The 26,690-nt window shown below is 50.0% G+C and overlaps 1 protein-coding gene across 1 annotated transcript in view; it reads left to right on the top strand.

Moving 5' to 3' along the window:
• Positions 1-1,552: 1,552 nt before the first annotated feature.
• The window catches only part of EFNB2 (ephrin B2), a 49,664-nt gene continuing 24,526 nt past the window's right edge, over positions 1,553-26,690 (top strand). Inside the window, exon 1 of the mRNA XM_069602444.1 lies at positions 1,553-2,458. Coding sequence (XP_069458545.1) covers positions 2,337-2,458 — 122 coding nt within the window. The 5' untranslated portion in view covers positions 1,553-2,336. The remainder of the gene's footprint in view (positions 2,459-26,690) is intronic.

Genomic DNA, 26,690 nt, shown 5'->3' with positions numbered 1-26,690 from the left:
CTATTCGCTCCCAGTTTTTCAGTCCTCTGGGAGTCAGGATGACTTCCGATTGGTTTACTGTCTTTGAAACTTTAAAATACTTTTCGCAAGTTGGAGTCTTCATTGAAAACTAGCAAATGCAGAAAATACAGTTGTTTTTTTCTTGTAAAGAGTTGTTTGGAATAATATGAATGTATTGGGTACCTCGCCTGCCTTGGTATTTTCAGCCTTCACAAAAGTTTTAACATTCCCAGTTGAAATGTACATTCTTAATGTCCAAAAACCGAATACTGAATGCACCATAAAACCCTTCCAAAGTTATTACAAAGAAGAGGGAAAGGGCTCAAACTATCTAAACGAGATATATATATATATATTTTTACCACATAAGTAATTCTGTTTTAAATTTAGTGGATAAATCGTCTTTAAAATTTACAATTCGTAGCAATAGTAGTGACCGGTTATTTGCGTTTAAAACATTAAGGGAAACCTGGTGTAGAAAGGAATTTTTTTAAGCATGCTGTAGGTAGGTATACAACATAAATTTTTCAAACCGAATTGTTGGCAATCGTGCACAGTGCCTAGTCCCCGCCGCGCTCCCGCCGCTGTTCCTCACTCCGCCGATCTCGCCCGCGGCCCCTCTGTGCGGCGGGGCGCGCGCGCGGAGTACCGGCCCCTCGAGGATCCCGCTCTGGCCGCGGAGCGCACAGAGCGGCCGCTAGTGGGCACTGTGGGTCCGCGGAAGCGGCGGCGCCGCGCGTCCCGGCTGCTCCGGGGGCCCGCGCTCCGCCGGGACTCGGAGAGAATTCCCGCCGCCCCTCCGCTTCTCTGTCCCCGTCACCCTCGAAATTCGCGGTCACCTTGGGGAGGAGTGAGCGTGTCCCGATCAAGGAGACGGTCCGGCGGCGCGCGCGGGGAGAAGCGCTGCTTTCGTGGGGCCAGCGCCTTGGGGCTCGGCCACCCCGCCGGGTCCCCGGCAGACGCGCTCTGCCTTTCCCGGCCCCCGCGCACTGGGATCGGGCGCCCCGGCCAGCGTTTGGCGCAGAAATCAGGTGTGCGAAGCGTCACCGACAAGCCCTGGAGAGGGGGTGGCTAGGGGGTGTGCGAGGGGCCGTGAGCCCCTCTACGCAGATCTGGGGGGTGGGGAGAGGTCCTCCGCCTCATAAGGAGGAAGAAACCCACCACTCGGGAAACCCACCACTTTCCACTCCGCAGGGAAAAGGGGCGCCCTTGCCGTGGTGTCTCTGCCGAACTTTAGGGCGCTTGCTGGGCCCTGAGATCGCGGCTGCTGGGCGCCTCCGGGCGCAGCTGTGCGCTGCTGGGCGCGGGGACAGGTGGCCCGCGCTGCCCCCGCTCCCTCTCGCCCTCGGGGCCGAGAGTCTCTAGGCCGCCGCTCCGGGGGCGCCAGGGGCTCGCGCGCGGGTCGGTCCCCCTTGGCCCCGGCTCCCCGGCGCTGCTGCGCTCGCGCCGCCCGCCCGGGGGCGGGGGCGGGGCTCACCTGTCAAGTGGCACCGCCCACTCCCGGGTGGGGGGCGGGGTGGTGGCTGACGGACAGTCCAGTCGTCCAACCGGCAGACGAGGGCCGCGCGGCGGGCCAATGGGCGGCGCGGCGCGGGGCGGGGCTCCGCGTTTATAGCGCTCTGACAGCGCGCCGGCCGAGCGGACTCTGCTCGGCGGGGACGGCGGCGCCGGCCGGAGAGAGGAGCGGTGCGCGGAGCTGGTCCCGGCGCCCTCCCCGCGCACAAAGGGCCTCCCTCACCCCCCAGCCCCGCGCGCGCATTTTGGCGCTCGCGGCGAGGACCGAGCCCCCCGCTCCTGCCTGCCCCGCGGGCTGGGATCAGCGAGGACTGTGGAGGCTCCCCGTGCGCCCGGAGGCGCCCCTCGCCGCTCGCGCCCCGCGCGCGCTCCGGGACATGGAACAGCGCCGAAGCGGCGTCCGCGCGCTCGGGCCGCTGCCGGGCCCCCTGGATCTATAGTGCGAGGCGGCCCCGCTCGGGGCGCCGCGTCCGCCGCCGCGTCGTCTCTCCGCCTTTGTGTCCCGGCCGCGCGCCCTCCCCGCTTTCCGGCGCCCGGCACCCTGGAGCCGCACGGGAGCCGGCTGTCCAAGCTGCGTCCGGCGCGGCGCCCCGGAGCCCGGAGCCCGCCGCGCCGCCGCGCCCCGCGCGTGCTCTCCCGCCCTGCGCTCTGAGGGCCCCCGCGGAGAGCGCCCCCGGGCCTCGGCGACCGCTGGAGCTGCTGATCGGCGCGCCCAGGAGCTGCCTGCGGTCTCTCCCGTGTCTGCCCGGAGGATTGGGGTTCCCGGCCCGCACTTCGTTCCTCCGGCGCCAGGAGCGCGCGGAGCTGGGAGCGGCTTGGCCATGGCCGCGAGGAGGGACTCCTTGTGGAAGTACTGCTGGGGAGTTTTGATGGTTTTATGCAGAACTGCGATTTCCAGATCGATAGTTTTAGAACCCATCTATTGGAATTCCTCGAACTCCAAGTAAGTAACGTCCACGATGCCCCTCGTTCGCCGCCCCGGGGTCCGCCGCTCCGCGCAGCCCCGAAGGGAGGATGGGTCGGGCCGCCGAGCCTTGGAGTCTGTTTCTGGATCCTCGATCCCTCGCGCCCCCTCGACCCCCACCCCCGCCGCCTTTCGCTTTGTGGTGACTCCGCTCGGCCTTGCAGCCAGAGCGCCGGCCCTGAGGGGCGCCCTCCTCGTCCTCCGCCCTGTGAACAGGCTCCCGGGCGCTAAAAAAGCCCCTTGTTGACTTGGGTGTCACGTCTGGAGAGGTGTCCGATGGCGATCCCTGACCCTGACTTCTCCAGGGCGGAGAACGGGACCGCAAACAGGGTCGGCTGGCGCGCCGAGGCTGGTGGGCTCCGGAGACGCGAGGATGCCGCGCTCCCGAGGAGCGGCGGGGCGCGGGGCGCGGGGCGCGGGCTGGGCGGGCGGGGCAAGCAGGCCGGGGGTGCAGCGGAGCGCTCCCGGGAGAAGGGAGCCGGGGGTCCCTGGGCCGCCCGGAGCTCGCGCGCCTGGGCGCCGCGCGGCCTGCCCGAGGGTGCGCGGGGAGCTCGCCTGCCTGGGAAAACTCGGGCGGCGAGCCCTTCCCTCCCTGCCTGGGAGACCGGCCTTCGGCTGTTCCCGGGGAACTGTCTGCAGGTCGGCCTCTCCCTTCGTTTCTAAACCCATGGGCCGGACTCTGTGTCCCGAAAGCTAACTTGATTTTAACGATGCTTTGCGCAAAAGCTTCATTAAGGCCCTGCCCAGTCGCCACACAGCTCCTGAAGCCTTCGCGCCTGGGGAGCCTGGGCGGGAATGGGAGCCTTGGGTCCGATTTGCTTTATCGAAAGGTGCAGCCCGAAGAAGCCAGGCCTGGCGGAGATTAAGTTTCAGTGTGAACAGCCCGAGTACGTTTAGCATTTAGACAAGGAGATCCATCTCGAAATATACCTATATGATATATATACATATATGGTCGTGACTGGTAATTAGTCAGCTGTGCACTCAGTATTGCGTTATTACCTCACTCTCGGGACACGTCTCAAATCCTAGACAAAATTATTTAACAGAACCATGATTTTTTAACCTTGGGAAACTTGGGCGGGGGGTGGGGGAGGAGGGGGAGTCTGAAGACACTGGTTGTTCCCGGAGTCAGCATTTGAGATCAGAAGCGAAATCAATGACCTAATACGAAGTTGAGTTGGCCATGGATTTAGGAATAAAGGGATGGGGGTGGGGTGGGGTTGATTTGGAGATCACATCTCAATCAGAGAATTATATCCACGCTTTTAAAAGCGGTGAATTTCAGATTCACCAACATGCTAACCAAGAATTCCCTGGTGAAGAGTGGAAAACCGTCATGGCTATAAAGCGTATGAAACCGAGATTCTTGCACGAGGCTGGATGGCTTTATCCCGACACTGCTCCCGTGTATAATAAAAGTTACTCAGTGCAGTCGCTTTCCCTGTAGCCTGATCTCTATGGACTTGTGTTTCCTTTTCCTCGCTTTGGTGTAAGATACTATATTTGCTGAGAAAGCGCTGGCAGTGAGAGCTGGCCTCCGCTCCCGCAGCGTGAGGCGCCGGGCGGTGCGGGAGAACGCGGGCCTGGGAGCCTGGGCCCGAGCACCCGGGACCCGGGGAGCCGGGAGCCGGGCCAGGGCAGCGAGCCCCTTGGAGCCGGCCCAGGGCGGCCGACGCTCGCTTCCTGCCTACAGGGGTCACTCTTCCCTGCGCTGTCGCCAAGCTGGCCCTCGCCTCCTCCCCGGGGCTGCCTTGCACTTTCACTCACCGACTGGCTTTGGGGGGCTGGTTTTTGGGTTTGGGTTTCCACTCCTCTCCTCCTCCCAATAAGATTTAATTTTTACATTCCTGTCTTTAAAGAAATTTCCATTAACCCCTTCAGGTTTCAGCTCAGTAGAAGTCACCTTTATGCATTATTAACTACTGGTTTGTGGGATTTGCAAATAGCTACTTGGAAACAATAAAGGTAGCGCAGTAATTATTTCAGCCTACGGTTGTATCTTCTTCCTCTAAGATGCTGGGGGAACTGGTGACTGATACTCACTAGCCTGATACGAGGATCAGGCTGCTCTTCTGAGCTGGGCTTGGATTTAGAGCCCTCCTGGAGGCCTGGTTGTGGAGAAGCCTGCCTCCCTGCACCGACCGCGTTGCTGTTGGTGTGATGTCTCCGGCCCCCAAGAGGAGAATTTCTTTTCCAATCCTCAGGATAATGGCTGGCCTAGAGGAGGGGATCGTTTGTCCCCTGGCAAAAGTCTACTTAACTAAGTTATGCAGCTGAATGCTAGCTTGAGAGATCAGAAAGATTTCTTCCTGGGGGAATGCTATAAAAGGGCCTTTTCTAAGTTTGAGAATGAATTTTAAAAAAAAAAGGGGGGGTGCCAAGGAGTTGCTCTGTTTGTTGGGGGAAGTTGCATATTTATTTCCAGGGGGGAAGTCAGTAAATGTGACGACGTGGCAGGAGAGTAATCAACTGCATTGAAGTTGCCCATCAGTTTGTCCAAGTGTAGAACAATTCACTTGTAATGAAGCGGCCATCAGTAATTAGGTTTGTTTCACTCGGAGGTCAGCTTTTTTAGCAGGTGGTGGACAGAGAGAGCACACAGCAGCTGTTTGGAGACACAGTCCAGAAAATCCTTTGTAAATTCACCGTCTCCATAACTACTTCAATCACACTGTCCGCTTCTCCCACCCCACCCCACCCCCACCCCCTGCCCCGGAAGAGTTTTGAAGAAGTTTTACTGACTGAAAAGTTAGCCCCTGAATCCACAGGTTCAAGGAAGGGTTGCATCAACTGTGGCCATTTCGGTTGTGTAGCTTTTTTTTTTTTTTTTAAACTCTGGAGAGAAAAACAGAGCCTGGCTTTCATTGCTAATTAACATTTCAGTAGAATAATTTTTTCCAAGCATGATGTTTTAGCCAAAAAAAAAAAAAAGGTTTGCTCTTTAAAATACATATATATATTTATTATTAACTTCACTTTAGAGTGAGCAGGTCGGTATTGGTATGGAATTCTGGAGTGAATTACACTAGCTTTGTTGAATTTGGAGCATTTGTTTCTTCTGTCTAGGAGTGTGGTTCCCTAGTATATGCCCCATATACTAGTTAACCAAGCGTTTTGCTTTTCTCAGGTCATTTTTTCCCTACATAATGGTGAATTCCTGATATTGATTGACTTGATACAAAAGAATGGCTGGATAATGTCCAGATAACCTATAATACTTAGGCTCCACCACAGTCAGGCTCTGAATAAATACGGACCTGTCAGAGATTGATAAAATAAACTACAATGGATACTGCTGTTTAAACAGTCCATTCAATACCATATATAAGCCGGACGGCCTTCTATTGTGTCTGAAATTCTTATTTTTGTAGGTAAACAAATGCACATTCAGCAAGGATTCAATAGCCCCTTGAACTATGCTCCCCAGTTTGCGTTTGGGTTAATCTTGTCGGTTTTAATATAGAGAGGGGGGAAAAAAAAGCACAAAGCACCAGGGGTGGAATTGTTCGTGCTTTCACATCCACAGCCCTCACATTTTGTCAGGATGATAAACTGTAGGTAATGGACTGTCGCTGTTGCACAGGACGACCGAGCCAGGGCGAGCACAAAGCCGGGGCAGCCTCGAGATCTCACTGCAGGCTTGGGAGCCTTCTTTTCAGACCAGGAGAGAATTGATTTGGGAATCGTGTGTCCAGGGACTGCACTTTTTAACCTCAGCAATTAACAGCCTAGAGCTTCAGAAACGGGAGCTGGAGGTTAAGATGATTCCTTAAGCACTTGGTTCAAAATCTTTCAAAAAGGGTAGCTCTTGACACTTGTCCTAGGAGGCAAAGACATGCAAATGACTCCCGCGTCCCGAGATGTGCCAGGCTGAAGCCGGGGGACAGGTAAATGAGCCATCAAGCCCGTACCAGCTGAGAACTGCTGATGGGCTTGGTTCCTCCATACGGAGTCAGCTGAAGAGTCAGCGGTATATTCAGAATCATTATCGTAAAACCTCTTATCTGGAAATACACCGAGAGGAATCCTCTGGTTGGTGGGTCAGCATGATGATTACCTGCAGAGGGACTTTGCTACCTGGCCCCACAGTGAAATAATTCAGGTAGTACCGGGGGTGGCTGAGAGTGACCCCCCCCGCCCCCCCCCCCCCCCCCCCCCCCCCCCCCGCCACAACCAGCTACGTCTCCAGCCCCGGCACCTAATGGGAAGCTGGGAAGCGATTCGAGATCCCAGCGTGACTGCAGTGACGTGTCACAGGGATGGGAGTGGCAGGGGGAAGGAAATACAGACTTGAGACCCTTATCAGAAAAGAAAGAAAAAAGAACAAGCAGGCTATTTTTTGAGCATTCCATGAAAACTTTATTCTTGAACTCTCCCACTGCAAATGAGACGAAAAGGAGGGCTCTTCTAAGGAAAATAATCATCGAAACGGTACTGGGGGCCTGCCTAGTCTCCGGCTGCTGCCGTAAAAACCTGTTTTTCAGGTCACTTTTCATAGATTGACTTAGGAGCTCGCTCTTGGTGCAGAAGAGTAGAGCCTTAAATGGGGAGTGTTCGGTGGCTTAAAATATTTTCATTAACATATGCAGACTAGAAGCTGCTAGTTAGGAATTAGGTCTTTCGGGAATGAGCTCCCCCCACTTCTATCTTTTTTTTTTTAAGGGGAGGAATTAGAATGGGGCTGGGAGAGAGGAGGAGAAGAAAAGGCAAGAGGGAAGGGTAGGGTAGGGAAGGGACAGAGTTCCGAACAGCTTGGAAAAACTCCTGGGGCTTCATTGTCTCTCTAAAGCCAAAGCACACAAAGACACAGGCAATTCAGGCCTTCTCCCATGATGGAAAATGTAGACCGTGGACATCGCTCTCCTGTTTGACTTGTTTAATTCTCATTTTAAATTCAGTACTATACGAGCCGTGTGAACTCTGAAGATTTCTGTAGTAATCCATTTTGTAGTTCCGAATCAAAAACAAAGTGAAAGGGTCTGACACAATTTGCTTTTATTTTTAGGCAAATCAACCCTGGTCATAGTTAATAAGGGGATTACAACCCAGACTGGGTCTTTACAGATGTAATGTAAATCAAGGGCAGAGTAAAAAGACACGGATCCCTTTTGATTGAAGTATGGTAAAAAGGCATAGAGAAGCTAGCAGCGGTAATCTGATTGTATGGCAATAAAACCACCATTTTCTCTCTTTCAGATAAAGATAATGTGGTAAATCCATGCAGTTCATAAGATGTAAAGGCAGATAAAGGGTGAAGCCATGGCAACATATAGATTAGCTGGGTGTGGGGAATGACGCGTCTCTGAAAAGAGTGTAGAAAGGAAGGCCCTTGCTTCAGGCTGTTGGCTATTATGTGGGAGCCATACAGACTTGGAAACTCGGATTAGAAGGTATGAAAGCCCCCCTTGTGGCCCGAGATGGTTGAAGCCGGGAAGAAAAGATGGCTCAGTTCTTGCTCATTGGTGGCGGATAATATGGCCAAGGTAGGTTCCCATTGACCGCCTTTTCCAGAGGTTGAGGTTGCGGCTGATTAAAACCTCGGCTCACTGCAGTGAGTTCAGGCCTGCAAGCTTTTCCTTTTTAACTCCTGGCCTAACAGCGGCTGCCGTAATGTAGGATTAGCCGCCCTTGGCGGTACCTGCCTTCATCTCTTTGGTCTCCAGGCAGGGACCTGCTGGGGATGAACAGAGCCCAGAGGGGCTAGGAAGGGCTGCAGGGACCTGAAAAGAAAACACAGACCTTTTGATTTCAGCCATCTTTCAGCCCCAGCCCGGGGAAAAGCTGAGCTAACATTTATATATCACCCCCCTACCCCCTGCCTCTGCCAGGGAGCTAGCTCCTCTCTGAGTTTTGTGTTTCCCACTCCCAGGGGAAAAAAAATATATAATTAAGCAAAATCACAGGGGGAATTGCGTCTTCACTCAGATAGGTAGTAATCCGATATGCCCCCACCGGTGGAGATGACATTTCACTCCTAACCATGAGTTGAGTTGAATGGGACAGGCCCCCATTGGGGAAAGGGTAGGACTGTAAAAGTTGTGATTGCTGCCAGCTTGAAACTTAAAAACAGAAGAGGCTCTTGCTGCTCCGTGCCCTGAACAGCCCTGGCCATAGGCAGGGCTTTTGTCTTGGAGGTCTACACTTTGCATTTTAGTCATTAACCAAAGTCGGCCTTTGAAGCCGTGATTGGGTTCCAGGCAGAGTGGCATCGGCAAGTTAGGTCAGGCCAGAAAGGAGATTTTTGCTTTTTCTGCCTCCTGTTTGGCGTCTTAGAAAAGTCTCAGCATTTCTTTAGGAAAGTCTGAACTCTTAAGAGGCTGAGAAAACTGAAAGCTGCAACCCCCCAGGGTGATGACTTTCTGGAGCGGGGCATCTGGGGGCCGTCCTCAGAAAAACAGCGTGGTGACTTTCTAGACGAACGCATCCCGTGTCTGAAGATCTTCACTAAATCGAAATTATTCTGTTTTAGACCCGCCTCGTGGATTTGGCTCCTAATTCTCAGAGAGCCACCTCGACAGCGTGCAACGACGGCTTTCTGACGCGTGTTGCCTGTTTCTCTGGCCATTGCGGTGTAGCTTTCGCCACTTCAACACACGTGAGAGAGGCCCAGAGACCTGCCCTCCGCAGGGCCTACTACTCTACCTTCCTCTCCAGTGCAATTCAGAAATCATGTCAAAAGACCCAGTGCGTTTGCCCAGGTTCATCTAAGAGAAGGGGCACCCCCTCATTTACAAGCTGGTCACATCCCAGCACCTTGCATTCTGCATCTGACAATGAGCCCTAATGGTCCATTCAGCGAAAGTATTTGCTTGTTAGCGGGGAACAGAGCATGATAAATGTCCAGCAAGCTTGCGGCCTCCTTCAGCCTTTCAGACGCAGGCTGGTGCATATTTATGGCAGGCAAGTGACAAAAGGAGCCGCTGAATTGCCCTGGCCTCCAGCTTTCTATGAGGAACAGGGTTAAAGTGATTAAAGAAATGATGCAGGCAAGTCCTGCCACTTGTTTACGAACCAGCATCCAACCCACAGCTTCGAGTCCTACCTTTGAGAACCCCTTGCAGGAGCGTTAGGGATCAGGACGTTTGGATCCGGTGGCCCCATGGAAAGAGAAGGTGATCCCTTATGAACTGTTCTGCACATGCACTAAATGCCAGGTGCGCCAATTTCTGTGGCTTCCGTGGAGAAGCGGCAGAGGGTCTTTATTCCCCTTTTCGTGTATAAATATCAAATGTGTAATTCTAGTCCAGGGCGTTTTGTGGCTGGTGAGTGCAGCCTTGCTGGTTTCAAAGAAAACACCATAGTAGGAGAAAGTGCCATGAAAGGCAAACAGGTTGTTTCTGCCCTTAGTAATTCCCCCAACAAAATATGAAGACCAAATTGGCAGTAGTGAAGTGTTAATAGTTCGCTCTTTCCATTCTGGAGAGCACGGGTAGGTGAATGTTCTAACTGCTTGGTGCTGGGCAGGCATTCAGAAGACCGTGAATGAACCATGCTCTGAAAACTTCATCTTCTTGGTATTTTCTATATGAAACTCGAAAAGCATCCAGATTTTTCTTCTCAGTTTACGTTTGGTGGCACCCAGTTTTAATTACAGTCCTTGGGTCCTTCTACAAGTATTAATGTGCATGCGTGCTAAATCGCTTCATTCGTGTCTGACTCTTTGTGACCCCTTGGACTGTAGCCTGCCAGGCTCCTCTGTCCATGGGATTCTCCAGGCAGGAATCCTGGAGTGGGTTGCCATGACCTCCTCTGGGGGATCTTCCTGACCCAGGAATCAAACCCGTGTCTCCTGCATTGGTAGGTAGGTTCCTTACTACTGGTACCACCTGAGGAGCCCACAGGTATTCATAGGTGCTAGTTAAGTCTCTCTTGCTTCTGAGACAGAACTCTTTGCTTTTCACGTACTGAGTACTCCTGCATTCCACCAGAGTGGTGATGGGTGCTACCCACCCAACCCTGCACACCTCAGTAGCTCTGAGCTACAGAGCTAATGTCTGAGATGGCCCTTCTAGCATCTCTGCAGCATCTCCTGTACCAGCTGATGAACCTGAGGGCCAGCGTGGTGCTCTCACCTGAGGAAGCACTTCTGGATCTCAATCCTTGCTTTTTCTACCTGTTAAACTGGCTCACTGTGGCCTGAAAGTTTTGTCCCGAATAGGAACTGTCTGATGAGTGAGTGGGGCCAGGCTGCTCACATTCGAGGCCAGCTCAGAGTGCCTCTACCTGCAGAAGTTAGAAGAGGTCAGTTTTCACTTAGATCTGTTGCTATTGTTTTCTCAGTCGTGTCCAACTCTTTTTTGACCCCATGAACTGTAGACCCCCAGGCTCCTCTGTCCATGGGATTTCCCAGGCAAGAACACTGAAGTGGGTTGCCATTATCTTGCTCCAGGGGATCTTCCCAACCCAGGGATTGAACCTGTGTCTCCTGCATTGGCAGGCGAATTCTTTACCGATGAGCCACTATTCGCTTACTAGAACTATATTTGGGGTATGTTTTTTTTGCAATAAACAGTGTATTTTCATCTCTGTTCTTTTATATTCAGTACAAATATATGCATAGTCAGTGTTAGGAATATCATCTAATGTGTAATGCCCTTCTCTTATGTTAAATACATGACCTTTAAACAATAAGTATTTTAATCTTGCAAACTCCAATCAGCAGAAAATAAATGTCTAATTATATGGGGGAAATAATTAAAAATAAGGTTGACCTTCTCTATGATTGCATATTGTGTTTTTTTTTTAAATTAATTTTTATTGGAGTATTGTTCCCTGGGTTGGGAAGATCCCCTGGAGAAAGAAATGGCAATCCACTCCAGTATTCTTGCCTAGAGAATCCCATGGACAGAGGAGCCTGGCGTGCTACAGTCCACGGGGTCACAAAGGGTCGGACATGACCAACTGACGCTTTCACTCCGCATTCGTAGTTGGCTTTAGTGTTGGGTACAGCAAAGTGAACCAGCGGTCTGTGTGCATATACGCCCTTGTTACTGGATTTCCTTCCCACTTAGGTCACTGTGGAGCATCGAGTAGAATTCCCTGTACTGCACAGTAGGCTCTTGGGGTACGTCTTTGATAAAAACAGGCTCTCCTAAGCCCTGCACCCCACTTTGTCTATGGGAAAATGGATCTTCATGAGAAATGGACTGTCCTTAAGGGTCACCATTTCCCCTGAAATGACTGCTCTCTCTTGATGGCGTAGATCAAACACAGTTTCTTTAAATCTTGGCCCTGTAATCCCACAGCACTTGAGTTAAATACCCAGGGCATAGAAAGAACATGATACACAGCACTGTCATGATTCATATGCAAGTCTTAATCCCCCACCACCCAGCCTATCCCTAAAAGGCAGGGAGCAGAATTCTTTCATGTCATCCATCTCTACCAGCAAGCATTGACATCCAATAAGTATTAGTTGGAAGAGCAGTCACAACCCAGAGGTCTGTTTCTGGCTGCCCCTGTTAACAAATCACCTGATCCTGGGGCACTCCCTCCAGCCCAGTGGCTCTAGAACCATCACAATCACCTGGAGGGCTTGTTAAAACAGGCTGGCCGCCCGCCCCCAGAGTTCCGGATTCCTGAGGGCTGCGTGGGACTTGAAATTCACAATTCTAACAAGCTCTCAGCTGATGCCACACCTTAAGAATGGCTGCCCTCTTTCCAACTTTTTTTTTTTGGAAAATGGCTCAAGATTAGATCACCATCCTCTGAAAGGCTGATAAGGATCGCTGAAGAAAGCCCTGGATCGCTGAAGAAATCGGAGGCCCTTGTCTCCCAGCTCTTGGCCTCTGTTTTTGCCTGGTTGATCACTGATGGTAGATAATTCATTGACTTGTTGGATGAGCATTTGTGAACAGTGAGGTCTGTTAATGCTGGGCTCTGAGAATACAGAAAAGAGCAGTCTCTACCCTCAAGAGACTTAAACCCTAAGGGAGTAAGGCTATCCCACGGGGAAGGCAAACAAGGCCAGTGCTGCGTGGCTGGGGTGGCCACGGGCGCAGAGCAAGAAAGGGATTGGCATTCCTCCCACGGGAGGGGAAACTGAGTCAAGAGAGACAACAGTATCGCTAGGCAAAATCCTGGGAGATCTCCGAAACAGAACCACAGTCAACAAATCAAAGGAACACATTTCAGCTAAGGGTGGCCACTGTCTACACTGTATGTCTTTAATAATCTGCCTCATTTCCTATGTCTCAGTGGAGCTTGGAGACAGATTCCCACAAGTGAACAAACAGACCCTGCGGGACAGCTAACCCAGCGATTCTAGCCCCTTTACTCTCAGGAGAACTAGCAGTATGTATTGGTTTTCAGAAGGTCTGTGCTGATAATGGAAAGTTCAGGTGATTCAATTTAGCAAAATGAGCCAGTCCAGGGCTATTTTAGTTTGCTTAAGAGGACGGGCCTTGGAATCTGGCTGCAGGAGCCCACTGCCAGGTTAGTCATTTTTTTGCTGTGTAGCTTTGGGAGCAAGACCCCCTGCGTTTCTCACTTGTCCCATTTCTAAAGTGGGGGACAGTAATCTAACAGGACTGAAGAAGAAGTGTGCTGGAACTGTGGTCAGGATTGAAGACTCTAGCTCTGGGCTTGGCACAACGAACCGATACCTGTCGGCTCCTGCTGTTGAAAGTTAATTGAGCTTCTACTGTATGCCCGGCTGTCTGGTTCAGTTTGCCTTCTACATACAGATGTCAAGTAAATAAAAAGAAAATGTTGATTAGGACGTGGCGCCTGCACCGTTAAAGTCCCTGTTTAGCTGCCTGTCTTCCGCTCATCTCGCACGCTTTGCTGCTGCGTGAAGCACCTGTTTAGTTCCCTTCTGCTACCAAATTGGATGCTCTCTCCTCTGCTTCCTGCCCTGGTGCTGTGCTGTAACATTTATAACCCTGAATCGACTCAGCTTCTCCACCAGGGCTGAGGACGAGCTGGATCCTGGGTGAACCCCCTGTATGGGCAGGGCACGGGAAGCCACTGGGTTGTTGAATGAATCCTTGAAGACAGCCGGGTGGCCTTTTGGCATTAACGTGCCATGCTGTTGCTCATTTAGCAACCTCCTCACCTGGCGGGCACAGTCTGTTTCACTGAATGACAGTTGCCTGCAGCACATGCTAGGGGCCAGTGACTGTTCTAACTGCCCCGCAAATACTGACTCGTTCAGACTTAACAATGACCACCTGAGAGAGGAACTGTTATGACCCCCATGACAGCGATGGGGAAACCAAGGTGGAGACTGGTTCCTCATCTTGCCTCAAGTCATGCAGCTCATAGGTGCTACAGTCTGTGTCTGAACCTGAGTGTTCTGACTCCAGGATCCTTCTCTAAATTCTCCAGCTCTTTCTCAGGCTGTTGCATGGATTGGTTAGAAATCACATAACCCAATGAAGCTTACGCGTGCTCAAAGCAGTACCCACAAGGCGGGTTGAAAGAAGGTTTGGGGTATCAACTCTTTGCCTGTCCATCTTGATTTATAGACTTTCCTGTGATGGACATGCGATTCTAAATGGATCCTTTAAATCTTTGATAACAAGGTTTTACCCAATGGAAGCTAGACAGTTACAAAAGTCCATCATATTAATAATGCATTTATTGAGTATTACTCCTCTGACTATTAACATTTTCCTTTCAAAAATGGGAGCATTTGATTGTCTCTTTGCTGGGAGAAGACAAGGTCAGGTTTGCGTGGAGAGTTCCGTGGGGTTCGGTGCTGCACGCGTGTCAAGCTAAGGAGATAGGATGACATCTTTTTTAGAGTCTAGTCACAATTAAATGCCATTTTATTTTGGATTTTGGGATCTGAGCCAGCTTCCATCTTGTCAGAGCTGAGAAGACTCAAATCAAGTCCAGGCCTATTTCTACAGCAAACTGGGCTTCTGGCTTCCTGCCTGTGGATTCATTCAGTGTAGCCCATCTGGCTTTTGATGTTCGGCGAGTTTGGAGCAGTTTGTTTCAGGAAGCGAGGCGGGGAGGATCAGTGGGCCTGGGATGCTCTTGACTCCCGAGCAGATCCTCCCCAACCCTGTTGCATCCCCTCAGGGCTCAGGGTCTGCTCACCTGCAGCCCTGGCATGGGCTGGGGGGGCTTGGTGAGGGGCTCTCACACCTCCAGCCCTCACTCCTGCCTGAGTTCAGGGCCTCCTCTCATCTCATCATGGTCCAGTTCCTTCCCCTCCTGGAGTTCAGCAGCAGCCTGGGTGACTCAGGGTGGTGAACTCCCCTTGTGTGTGTTTTTCTGTCCGGCTCATCCCAGGCTGCTGGCGGCGACTGAGCAGGAAATATATGGTCCACAAAGTTATGGTGGCGCGCCATCCACATTTTTTTCCCTACTGTACACACCTTGGGGTGATCTGCAAGGGAATCCATCACCCAGTCTGGTTTTCCTCCTTTCTGATGATCATGGTGCAGGCGTGACTTCAGGAACTGCTTGCTTTCTCTTCCTGTCTTCTGCCCCTGCTCCCTGGGTTGTGGCCCATCCCAGGAGGTGCAGGGGAATGGTCAGCATCACCCGCCCACAGCAGACCCATCCCTGACCCTCTCTGGAGTGAGGAAGGAGGAAGTGTCCAGAAGGCAACCGTGTAGGTGGCTGCGAAGGGCTGACATGCAGCCTTCTAAATTGTGTTGGTAGCTGATGCTTGCCTGGCAAGAGGATTCTCTGCTTATGGCAAGAGAGACCGGGAATCTCGCCTCTTTCTTAAACCTTACTTCTGAAAATGCTCTTTCTACAATTACACAGACACTCACTGAGCCCTTATTCAGCGTGGGGCAAACTAGGGTTGGGGGCCCCGGGGTCCAGTGGTGAACAGTCCTGGGGTCACACTCCAGCCTGGAGAATGGGCATCCCACCCCCCATGGCGTGTGCTTTCTTTCAAGGCTGTTTTCCTCACCAAAGGGGAGAGGTTTCGTTCACCCATAAAACGTGGCTGGATGGTCTCTCTCAATAGGCACAATTGTTTGAAGTTAAAAAAAAAAGTGTGTTGATGGAAATGAAAGGGATGCTCAAGGGCCCTCGATGGTGGTGCTGCGCTGAGATCTCAGGTCCATCTCCTTAAAATGCCAGCCCGTTTCTGGACAGTGTCCTGCTCTTGCCCACTGTGGTGTTCCCACTCAGGTAGCTGAGCACAGGGGGTCTGTGCTTCTATCTGAAACAGCAGGGACCCGGCTGGAAATGCCCTTCAAATGGCTTTCTGCAGGAAAGCTGGTTTTCTGGGGTTTCCTCCTGGGCCCTCAGCTGTGAATAGAGAGAGTCCCACCTTCCTTTATAGACTCTTGCTAAAAGCATGCTTTGGAGCAAGACCGCACAGGTGCAGACAGATTATGCTTGGGAAAGGAGCTTGCTTGCACCGGCTCCCGCCTGCCCTGCTTACGAAATTCCTGTTTCGATAATGGGGCCTCGTGGTCGGGCCAGCCTGACAGAGGTTGGCCTGGGTGATTCACCCCCTCATCCGCTTTCCCAGGCACATCCCAGCATTTCCAGCCCTCCCGGTCTCACCCCCCAATCCCCAACCCTTTTGCCCCAGCTAGCTACAAAATTCAAGGCATGATTTTTTTGGGGAAAGTTTTGAGGGAGGAGATGTTTGGGGCACTTCCATAAATAAAGACCTTGATTTTTGTGTGTGTGTTTTGAGCCCAGTGGTTGATTTTTGTTTTAACTCCATGCTGGAGATTAGCCTCTGTGAGCCTAGAAAAAGGAGACCATGACCTCTGCCCCTCCCACTCTTAAATTCTAACTTAACCAACAAAGATATATCTAGTCCAACCTCGGCTCGTTAAAGGCGAGCCTTCTGTGAATTGGAGGGTTTTGTTATGGAGAAAATTACGGTAGGGATCAAAAAACTAAATACCTACTTGTGTTATTTTCCTGAAAGAAAATGTAAAGCTTGAGCATCATCTCTTTGAGCACTGGAGACTGAAATTCACTTTCAGCCACCAGTGTTTTGAGCGTTATATCACAAATAACAAACAAGATTAACATCAAAGGGAGTCAGTTTTCGCCCCATTGTGCAGCCTTGGAGGCTGTGAAATTTGATATTATTTTGGCTTATACGGTAATTGTAGAATGACAGAGGGAAATGGATTAAGTTGAAATGAAAGGATACACCGCCCTGCACACACACACTGCTGAATGCAGCTTGAGGTCGTTGGGCCAAGAATGGGGGCCCAGAGTTGTGTCCTTGCAGATCAGGATTTTTTTTTTTTTTTTTTTTTTTTTTTTTTTGCAGATCAGGATTTTATAAATAAAACTTTGCTTCAGTCACCGCCGTCTACAGTTCTTTCAAGTCCCTGCGTAGATGAGGAGTCCACCTCCCCTTGGAGCGTTGCAGAACACGATCGGGCACCTGTGCTCACCGCCATGTGAGTTTCAGTGCTTCTCATCTTTCCTTTCCTTGAAAAGATGCTGCCTGTCCTCGGTGTGAAGTTTGAGATGTACTCTCCACCCCCACCCCCTGCCCACCCCCCACCAGCTCTTGGATTAAGGCCGCTGTAATGGTCCAGATTGTAGAGCCAGTTTTTATACACCTTTTCTTTTCCTTGAATAAATCAGTTTCATGTTGCAGATGATATTTGTTTCTAGAAAAGTGTGAAAGAAGGGACACCTGTGAAAACAGGCAGTTGTCCCAGCACCCATACACACTGGAATCAAAAGCTGCAAATGCCAATTAAAGCCTCCAGTGATTACCTTATTTCTTAGAGCTTTCAAGCCACTGAGAAGACAGTGAGTGGTGCGTTTACATGAAGTTTTAAGGTAATTACTTGTTCCTCCAAGGTGGGGTCTGGTAACCTAATTCTGTATCAGCCTGACACCCTATAGTGACACCCCGTATCTCTCTGGTTTCAGAGTAAGTGTGAGACACTTGTTCTGATATTAGAGTGCAAAAGGGGGCAGTAAAGTGCTGTCCACAAAAACAGCACAATGGTTTCCCCGAGTATTTCTTATGGTCGACATTGCCTAAGTCTTTCTTGGGCCCTGCTTTTATTCATTTATGACAAGCTCTTCTGTTTGGGGCGTTTGGAGTTGATCGTATTAAGCCATAGCAGCAATCTAGCATTAAACGGAAGTAAGGCAAGCCTGAAAATCCTGCCTGTTTATGAAATGTGCCATCAAATTCACAAACTCATGAGTTTAAGTCATTCTGGGGGGAGGAGGGATCTATGTTCCCAAGTGCACTGAGCGTCTCTGGAAGGAGTCTCGGGCTGCTGCGTTAATGCTGGTTTAGCTCCTCCTCTGCAAAGCCCCAGGTGCATGGGGAGGCCGCAGCGTTAAGGGTTTGGGCTCATCGCTAGCACCGAGCACGTCTTTGCAGGAGGGAGTTAGGAAGGTGTGCCATGGTGAACAAGGCGGTAGCGGGCTTGTCCTGATTCAGAATTTCAGAGGCAGCGATTTATACACCAGCTGCTCTTCTTCCTGCAGCCTCTGACATTTAATTACAAATAAAAGCATTTTCTGGGAAAAATGCATGTTTTCCAAAGCATGGTAAACTCAGAGTGTACTTAGTACAGAACTCTGGCTTGTGAATGAGCCTATTCTGTGGTATGATTTGGGGTGTGCCAACTGCTAGGGTAATAAAAACTTGTTCCTAAACCTGGGACTCAAGCGTGCCTGAAATGTTAGCCAACTCCCAGATCTGTGCAGTTGAATGATTAAGCAGAAACTGTATCCCATAGTTTTCATCTGTTTGAATAAACTACTTGTATGTGACTACATACGGCTTTTGTAGACTCAAGAACTGCTTCGTTAAATAGACCGCAGTTCAGAGAAGATAAGTTTTAGTTGCGTTCTCAGGAAATGCATCCCCCAAAAGTGTAAAAGTCTACAGGCCTTGAAAATCTTGTTTTAAACTGGAGTCATGAAAGACTGCTCCAGAATGCAGTAGTTTGTTCTTGAAACTGGACCTTGACACATAATGTTCTAATCAGATTACAAAAGCATTTGATGTTTATCACAGAGAATTCTGAAAAAAAACGCAGAAAGCTGACAGTCACCCCAAGTCCACCATCCACTACCTCAAAGCAGCCTCAGATAAAGGCCCTGTGTTTGACCATCGGTGTCTGTGTTTTCTGTCTGGTCAGCAAAATGAGCAGAGCAACATGCTCTGTGTATGTGCGTGTATTTTCAACTGAACTTAGCCATTTACTTAAATAATCATAAACTCTAATGATGTAATGTTTTCCAAATCTTTTTATTTTGTGTTGAGGCATACCCCAATTAACAATTAACACCGTTGTGATAGTGTTAGGTGAACAGTGAAGGGACTGACCCATACATACGTTAAATACATGTATCCATTCTCCCCCAAACTCCCCTCCCACCCAGGCTGCCACATGACACGAGCAGAGTTCCCGGTGCTCCACAGTAGGGCCTTGTTGGCTGTCCGTTTTGAATATGGCCGTGTGCACATGAGCATCTAATGATGTAATTCTGAAGCGAAAGGAAAAATAAAATCAGTCATACACGTGGGCTTCCCAGGTGGCTCAGGCGGTGAAGGATCTACCCACGCTGCAGGAGACCTGGGTTGGAGCCCTGGGCTGGGAAAATTCCCTGGAGGAGGGCATGGCAACCTATCCAGTATTCTTGGCCTGGAGAGTTCCATGCACAGAGGAGCCTGATGGGCTACAGTCCACGGGGTCGTGAAGAGTCGGACACGACCGAGTGATTAACAGACACGCGTGGCAAAGTCAGGTCTCTTCACTCAGACGCGGAAACTGCTTTGGCTCGGCATTTTGTTCCAGAGGTAGAAGTGTCACCTGCCGGCCGCTGTCCCCCAGTTTGCACATTGGCGGGGTTTGCATGGGCCCTGCTATATGAGCGACGTGCTCCTGTTCTCAGTCGGATGATACCTGCCACAAGTATGCGGAAATATCAGATACTCAGAGAGATGCTGAAATTGTGTGTGTACAACGGTACCCAGAGAGGACCCTGGGTCGGAGCTGACACACTTTAAAACAAGAAGCTCGGTGGTCATGCCTGTCTGGAGGGCATTTGCCTGACCCGGTTATTTGTTTGGACCCAGAAGCTGGTCATTCTTGCCTACCTCCTTTCATTCCCCTCTCTTCTGCTCTGGGTCAGCGGGATGTTTTTGTGTTTGGCAGCAGCGTATCAATTTGCCCTTATTACTGTGGTAGTTCGATGTGTTCTCCAGTCCTCTGCCTCGACGTGCTCTTGCCTTCAGGAGAGCAAGGGCTCCTTATTTCAAGTGTTTTCAGACTCTTTGAGCATCAAGGGGGCCACAGTGATTTGGCTGTCCTTCTAGGTTCAACCTACGTATTTTTGGCAACCTCAAAGAAAAGTGTTGAGAAGTCCTTGCACGTTTGTCCTGAGGGGCATATGTTATGATGGGGGCATGAATGGAGGAGTGAAAAGGGGAGAAAAGAGAAGCAAGGAAAACGGGGTGTCCGTGAGGGGGTGGGGAGAATAACTGTGGGCCCGTAACCAGCCAGCCCCGGGCATCTCAGCTCCTGGCTCCTGGACCTCGCTGTTCCATCAGGCCTGGTTTGGATGTCAGGCAGGCAACCATTGCCCCATCTGATGTACCCTGTGAAACCTGGGAGTGTGGTGCCAGTTGACAGAAGGGTCCAGACTGGAGACAGTAACGTGTGATACTCCGATCTGTCGTGACCCCTAAACTCCTAAGTGGCAAGTTTAGGCTTTAAATGCATTATGCCAGGTTTTTAAACAAGGATGGGATCCTAGTGTGGATTAAAACATTAAGGAAATTTGTGTCACCAGGGAACTATATTCAATATCCTATGACAAACCTTATGGAAAAAATATGGAAAAGAATGTATTGTGTTTGTATCACTGAATTCCTGTGCTGCACAGCAGGAATTGTTGTTGTTTGGATGTCTGTCTGACTCTTCACAACCCCATGGATTGTAGCCTGTCATGGGATTCTCCAGGCAAGAACACTGCAGTCAGTTGCCATTCCCTTCTCCAGGGGAATCTTCCCAACACAGGGGTCAAACTTGTGTTTCCTGCACTGCGGGTGAATTCTTTACCCCTGAGCCACCTGGGAAGGAGGGCGCAGCAGAAATCAACACACGCTAATCAGCTCTACTCCCATAAAATAAATTTTTAAAAAAAGTAGTGTCACGTAGTGGTTGCATTATTTTAAAAGTTTCCACGGTGATGAATATGGAGTTGAAACATCTAATTGAGATTACTAGAGATCTAATTTAGATTATTAAACATTAAAGTCTAATTTAGGTTATTACATTGATTCAGAGTATTCCCCGTGGAAGTGTTAAGAGTCTAGTTTGGTGAATAACTTTTAAAAACTTGGATTCAGGTTGATAGGTAATCAGAAGATAAAAACAGATCCTACTAGTAAAGCATTTCATATCAGGGACTTTCCGGGCGGTCCAGTGGTTAAGATTGTGCTTCCGCAGCAGCGGGGTTCGATCCCTGGTTGGGGAGCTAGGACCCCACAAGTTGTGTGGCGCGACCAAAATAATCATCATCATAAATTTCAGGCAGGGAAACTTCAGAAACCCTACTCAGAGTTTCCATTTTATTCCACATTATACTGTCCCTGGGTTTGGCTCAGAGTCATCATACCTTATTGTCTTACTTGGGAATGATTCACTGGGAAAAACTGAAAAACCATAGGAGTTCCCTGTTTCTGCTCGGCTCACCCCACTCCTGTGCCTTCCCACGGAAGCCCTCCAGGGAGAGACCCAGAACCACAGCTCCAACACTCTGGGCAGCTGTCCTGACCGCGAGCTCCCCTGATGGGTAGGAAGACGGGCCTCCCCCTCCCAGGAGGGCAGCAGGGTGACTTGCTCTGACTCTGAGCCCCTGGCCCCGAAGGGGATCTGACCCACTGTATTTGCTCTCCTATGTAGGTTATGAGACAGTGTGAGCCTTCTTTGTTCTTTGTTTTCAATCAAAAGCCAGTAGATATTCTTGATGAAGACCTCTAACCACTTTTTTTTTTTTTCCCTTTTTGGATGTGGTTGAACAACAACAACCTCAGCCCTGTGGCATGGGTTACAAACGTGGGGATTTTCCCCTGGGCTTCTTTGGCTACGGAAATGGACATGATCTCATCACACAGAAGGAAATCCGCGCTTGATATTCACTAGGTAGGGTCACTAGGCTTCCCTGGCAGCTTGGTGGTAATGAATCCGCCGACCAGTGTAGGAGATGAGGGTTCGATCCCTGAGTAGGGAAGATTCCCAGGTCAGGAAGATCCCCAGAGAAGGAAAAGGCAGCTCAGTCCAGTATTCCTGTCTGGGAAGTCCCATGGACAGAGGAGCCTGGCAGGCTACAGTCCATGGGGTCGTGAAAGAGTCAGACACGACTTAGCGACTAAACAACAGGCAGAGTCGGTGTAGTAATTTAAAATTAGCCAGTTGTCCCCACCCTAATTATTCTTTAAAAAAAAAAAATTTCCCAAGTCAACAATAAGACAATTGTCTTACTGACTATTACCAAATGTTCAGGGCACAGATGTGCTGTGCAATCTGACTTGTTAACATTTCTGAGCAATCTTGAGGTGATAAAATGCAAATATAAGTGACCTGGCTTCAAAAATAGACCTCTGTGGTCACTGCCTTGGCCTTAACCTATGGGACACATTGTTTTCCATTCGGAAATGATACTATCAGGACATCCACCCCGTTTTCTTCCCACCTACATTCTGTGATTCTCACGAACTGCCCAGATCGCTCTATAACATTACATTGGAAACACAAGTTGCATGTCTGGTCCGTTTTTCCCTCACCCTTTGGTCCTTGGCTCCCTGGACACGGCTTGAGATGGACACGAAGATAGATCCATCAGTCTGCTATGGACCCTGGTCTCTGATGCCTGGGCAGAGGCATGCACGTGGATTGACTTTGTTTCTCTTGGTTTGCCTTTAACTACGTGGCTTTTCTATGAAAAGCTCAGTTGAGAGAAAGCTGCATTTCCCCAAACCTGATTTACGCTTTAAGGCAGTGCAGCCGGAGCTGAGAGGTGTGCAGGGCAGGTGGGGGTGGGGGGAGGTGCTTGTCCTCATCTGGTTTGCATGTCAGGTCCTTGTGCGGGGACCGAATGGAGACCGTGGTGGAGGGTGCTGTGATTGGTGCTCACTTACCGAAGAGTCAGTGCTCAAAAGCAGCCTTGCTTCTGGGGGTGGTGCACGGCTTTGCATTGTAACCCGGAAAGGGTTGCAGAAAACTGCCGATATCCATGACTCTGGGGAGAACGAATCCAGAACTCCACCTGCAGTGCCCCTGACTGTCCAGAGACACATCCTGCTGGGCTGGTTCCGCTCAGTTCTCAGCACGACCACCCTCCCACCCACCTCCCCCAGCCCCATCCCAACTGCAGCTCATCCTTTCTTCAGAAGCCCTTCCGTGCCTGCGATCTGCAGCTAGTTCGTGGCACTAGCTGTGACTCGAATTCACTGTGTGTGCCTTAGCTGCCTCCGGTCCTTTAAGCATCTGCCGGGTGTCAGCACTTGGATGTTCTGTGTTCAGTCAGCCATGCCTGGGAGCTGCCTGCCCTCAGGAAGCCAGACTGTAAAGTCCTGACATCCGGGTCCTCCTTCCCTGCCATCGTAGCATCTCTGATGGGGACACAGCTGCCTCAGTTGTTACCCTCACTTGACTCTGCTTGCTCCACGTTACCTTAGAGACAGTGAAGGTGCTTGGATAGACCTGAGGGGTATCCTGCCTGCTTAGTAAGGAAGCCAGAGACAGGTACAGTTTGTGATCCCTTATGTGTGGAATCGGAAAAACAAATTGGTGATTGTAACCAAAAAGAAAAGTTCACAGATATGGAGAACAAACCAGTGGTTATTAATTGAGGGCCGGGGGGTGGGGTGGGCAGAGGAGGGTGGTAAGGGCAGAGAATTAAGAGCGACAAGCCACTGTGTATAAAATAAGCTACAGGGATATATTGTGCAGCACAGGGACTGTGATCAATATTTCATAATAACTGTCGATGGAGTAGAACCATACACGTTTTGAGTCACAATGTAGTGCCCCTGGAAGCAATATAATATTATAAATCAACTATATCTCAATTAAAGAAAAAAACCAACAACCGTGAAGTCTCCTGGGAGGCAAAGGAATTTCTGGGCTCGATGCACTTAGTGGTAACGTGTGCAGGAAATTCAGCCCAAATCATTTGTCCACTGAGAAACCATTATCTCATCAATTAAAGAAATGAGTGTGCTAATTGCTGGTATATCTGTTACTATATACCTGTATGGGTTTAAAAAAATCAACCTCTAAAGTGCTCAAGTGTCGGGTCCTGTTGTATGGATTTAAAGAAGGCATAATTTTCTTTAGGAACCCTTGAAACCACTTTTCAGAGTGAAGGAGCAAATCCTTGCCTGACTTTTTGCCACAATGCCTTCTGAAAAGTGAACTGATGCTTTTGCAAGCATTAGGAATAGTGGGTTTCATCAGGATTTACTTTTTGTGAGTGCATCCCATACGCTTATTGCAATTGAGATTCCTTCCTCTCAAAAAGCATCCCCTGGGTTACCTCCTCCCCAGACATGGCGCCCCTGTCGTTGATCGTTTCAGCTTTTTGTGTGATCAGTACTTTTCTTCCCAGGTTTTGGTAGTGGTGAACAACCAGCTTGCCAGTGCAGGAGACGTAAGAGATGAGGGTTCGATCCCTGGGTCAGGAAGATCCCCTGGAGAAGGAAAAGGCAACCCACTCCAGTATTCTTGCCCAGAGAATCCCATGGACAGAGGAGCCTGGCGGGCTACATGGGATTGCAAAGAGTCGGACGCCACTGAAGCGACTCAGCCAATATAATCAGTGCCTTCTGGTCTGAAACATGCAGATGCTTGTAGCTAGGCCAGTTCATATGTCCTCTGTCCTTGACTTCACCCCATCGGCTCCAGCAGAAACTGGAACTTGGATTTGGTGAGTGAAGAGAGAGTCACGAGGAGGTGCTCACGGGGGCGGAGAGGGAACCACCAGCGAGTCTTCGGTTACGCAGGAAAAAATCGTCTTTGTGAGGGAAACAGGATCTGGGTAGCATCTTGAATGAAGGAAGAGCATGGTGAGCCAAACCCGAGACGTAGGCGTGATGTGGGAGAGCACAGAGATGTGCAGAGATGATACACGGCTTTCGGGTGGGGATGGGCCCGAAGTCTTAAAGAAACTGAGTGGATGGGCAAGAGCATGGGTCCGTCTGTCTCGGGGTCCTGAGGTCCGGAGCCTGGTGGTCCAGGGTGAAGGTCGCTCAGCGTGGAGGTCAGAGCTGAAAGGAGGCAGGTCCGGGCATCCAGGCTACAGATTTCACTCCAGCTAACACAGGTGCCCACGCTGTGCCGGCTGCTCTCCGAGCAGGTTTAGGGAAGAAGGTGTTTGGAGAGGGGTGGGAAACCCCAGGCAGGAGTCCCCCCTTGGTACTCAGATGCAGTGAAGGTTTCCTAAGAAGGTCCAGGGATAAGACATGAGAAAAATGATGTGTCGGGAAGGTGAGCAGCGTTAACACTCACTGTATCTCATCTATATGGACCGTCAGTCTCCTTGCCCCGCTTCCCAACCACGGCAGAATCACTTAGAAAAGACTAAAATAGCCTCAAACACTCAGATTCTGCCCTTCAGTCTGTCCACCAGAAGCCACAGCCGGGTTTTAGCCACAGAAAAGATGGAGACCACTGACCCTCAGGATGGAGAGAGAGCGTCAGAGGCCGGCGGTCCCCTGGAGTCCAGTTTTCCCAGCAGCTCTCCAGAAAACTGCAGAAATGGCCCAGAGGTTCCCCGAGAGGCTCCGCAGTGGTGATCTATATTTGTCAACAGTTCTAGAGAATTCTTCAAGGGTGCACAGCATGGTTGTCTGAGACTTGTCTTTCATTCTGAGTTCCGCTTCAAGGAAAGGTTTTAGTCAGGTGGTTCTCATCCACTGTTCTTTCTTTCCTAAGTTAAGAAAAGTGTCATATATCCCTGCTTTAGGAATCTCAGTTAAGACAATATAAGAAAGAAAGGGGGCCACCCTCTCTTTGGGATTGTAGAAAGGCACATTCCAGGGAAAAGTGACAAGCCATTGTGTGCAACTTTTTTTTTTTTCTGCCACAAAGAATATTGGTTTTTCACATAAGTCTGCTATCTAGTTTTTGTTATGTTCTGTGATGCTTTATAATCAACCTCATGCACGTTTCAGAAAAATTGATACCGCTCATTAGCACACGTCATCACCTGTTCTTTCAGTATCGATTTGAAATTGGGGACGCCCTGTCCCTCCTGGTTTCTCCCTCTCTTTCTTTCTCTGTCTTTCTCTCTCTGTGAACTACGACCCATTCATGATCATGGCTGATGGCCTTCCCTGGTTCAGTAAACGTTGGATCAGACATGACGCTTTGTTCTCAGACTTTAATACTTGCATGAGCCTGCAGGCTTGGTTTCCTCGGAAGGAACGAGATGGGTTTCTAAGTGTGTTTTTAATGTTAACACTTGTAGAATGATGTTCACTGAGAAGTTCTTGTTTCGGGTTCTCAGAGGAGCTCCCTGATAGGAAAGATCTTTCAGCAGCAGAGCTGGGAAGAAAGAACGGGGAGGAGGGAGGCTGTTAGCGGTGAGCATCGTGGGGATAGTGTATCAGGAGTTTGGGTTCTAAAGATCTGCACCTAAGAATTAATTGAAGCAAATATATCTCAAGGGAGGGGGAAAATGGTTTGTGGGGCCAGGACAGTAGATGCTGTCCTCCTGAGCTGGGGACTTTTCATCTTGCAGCTGAATCAATACTCTAACTAATTATTTCTGGTTGACTTTTTATGGGTTTGTAAGACGTTTCTTTTGTTCAGGGTAATAAAGGAGCCATTGTTGGATCAGTGACTGACTAATTATGATAAGTAATTTGAAACATTCTTGATGAAACTTGTCTGTTAATTAGCATCAACAGCAAATGGAAACTAACAGGACAACAAAGTCTTACTGCATCCACCATTCCCTGGAATTGATGCGGTCTTTCTGTGGCATGCCCAATAAATGGAGGCTGCCGATGGTTAAAAAATAACAAACAGGTGGGAAGGTCTGAGTCACCATCAAGGAAAAGGCATTGTGAAGTTACACAAAGGAGCACTGAAATACTACAAGTGAGGGGGTGGGAGAGGACTATCGGCAGGGTGACTTGATCCTGCTGGGTAAAGATAGGAGTGTGGTTTCTTTCTGTTTCTTTTTTTTTTTTTCTTTAAAGCTTAGTTCCTAAATACACGCATCCCGTGCTGATCTGAACTCAGGGAGTTGTCGTTCAGTCGCTCAGTGGTGT

Source organism: Ovis canadensis, chromosome 10 (assembly GCF_042477335.2).
Source record: "Ovis canadensis isolate MfBH-ARS-UI-01 breed Bighorn chromosome 10, ARS-UI_OviCan_v2, whole genome shotgun sequence".
Classification (NCBI taxonomy): domain Eukaryota; kingdom Metazoa; phylum Chordata; class Mammalia; order Artiodactyla; family Bovidae; genus Ovis; species Ovis canadensis.
Note: the sequence above shows the minus strand (reverse complement) of the source record. Positions and strands in the feature narration are given on the sequence as shown.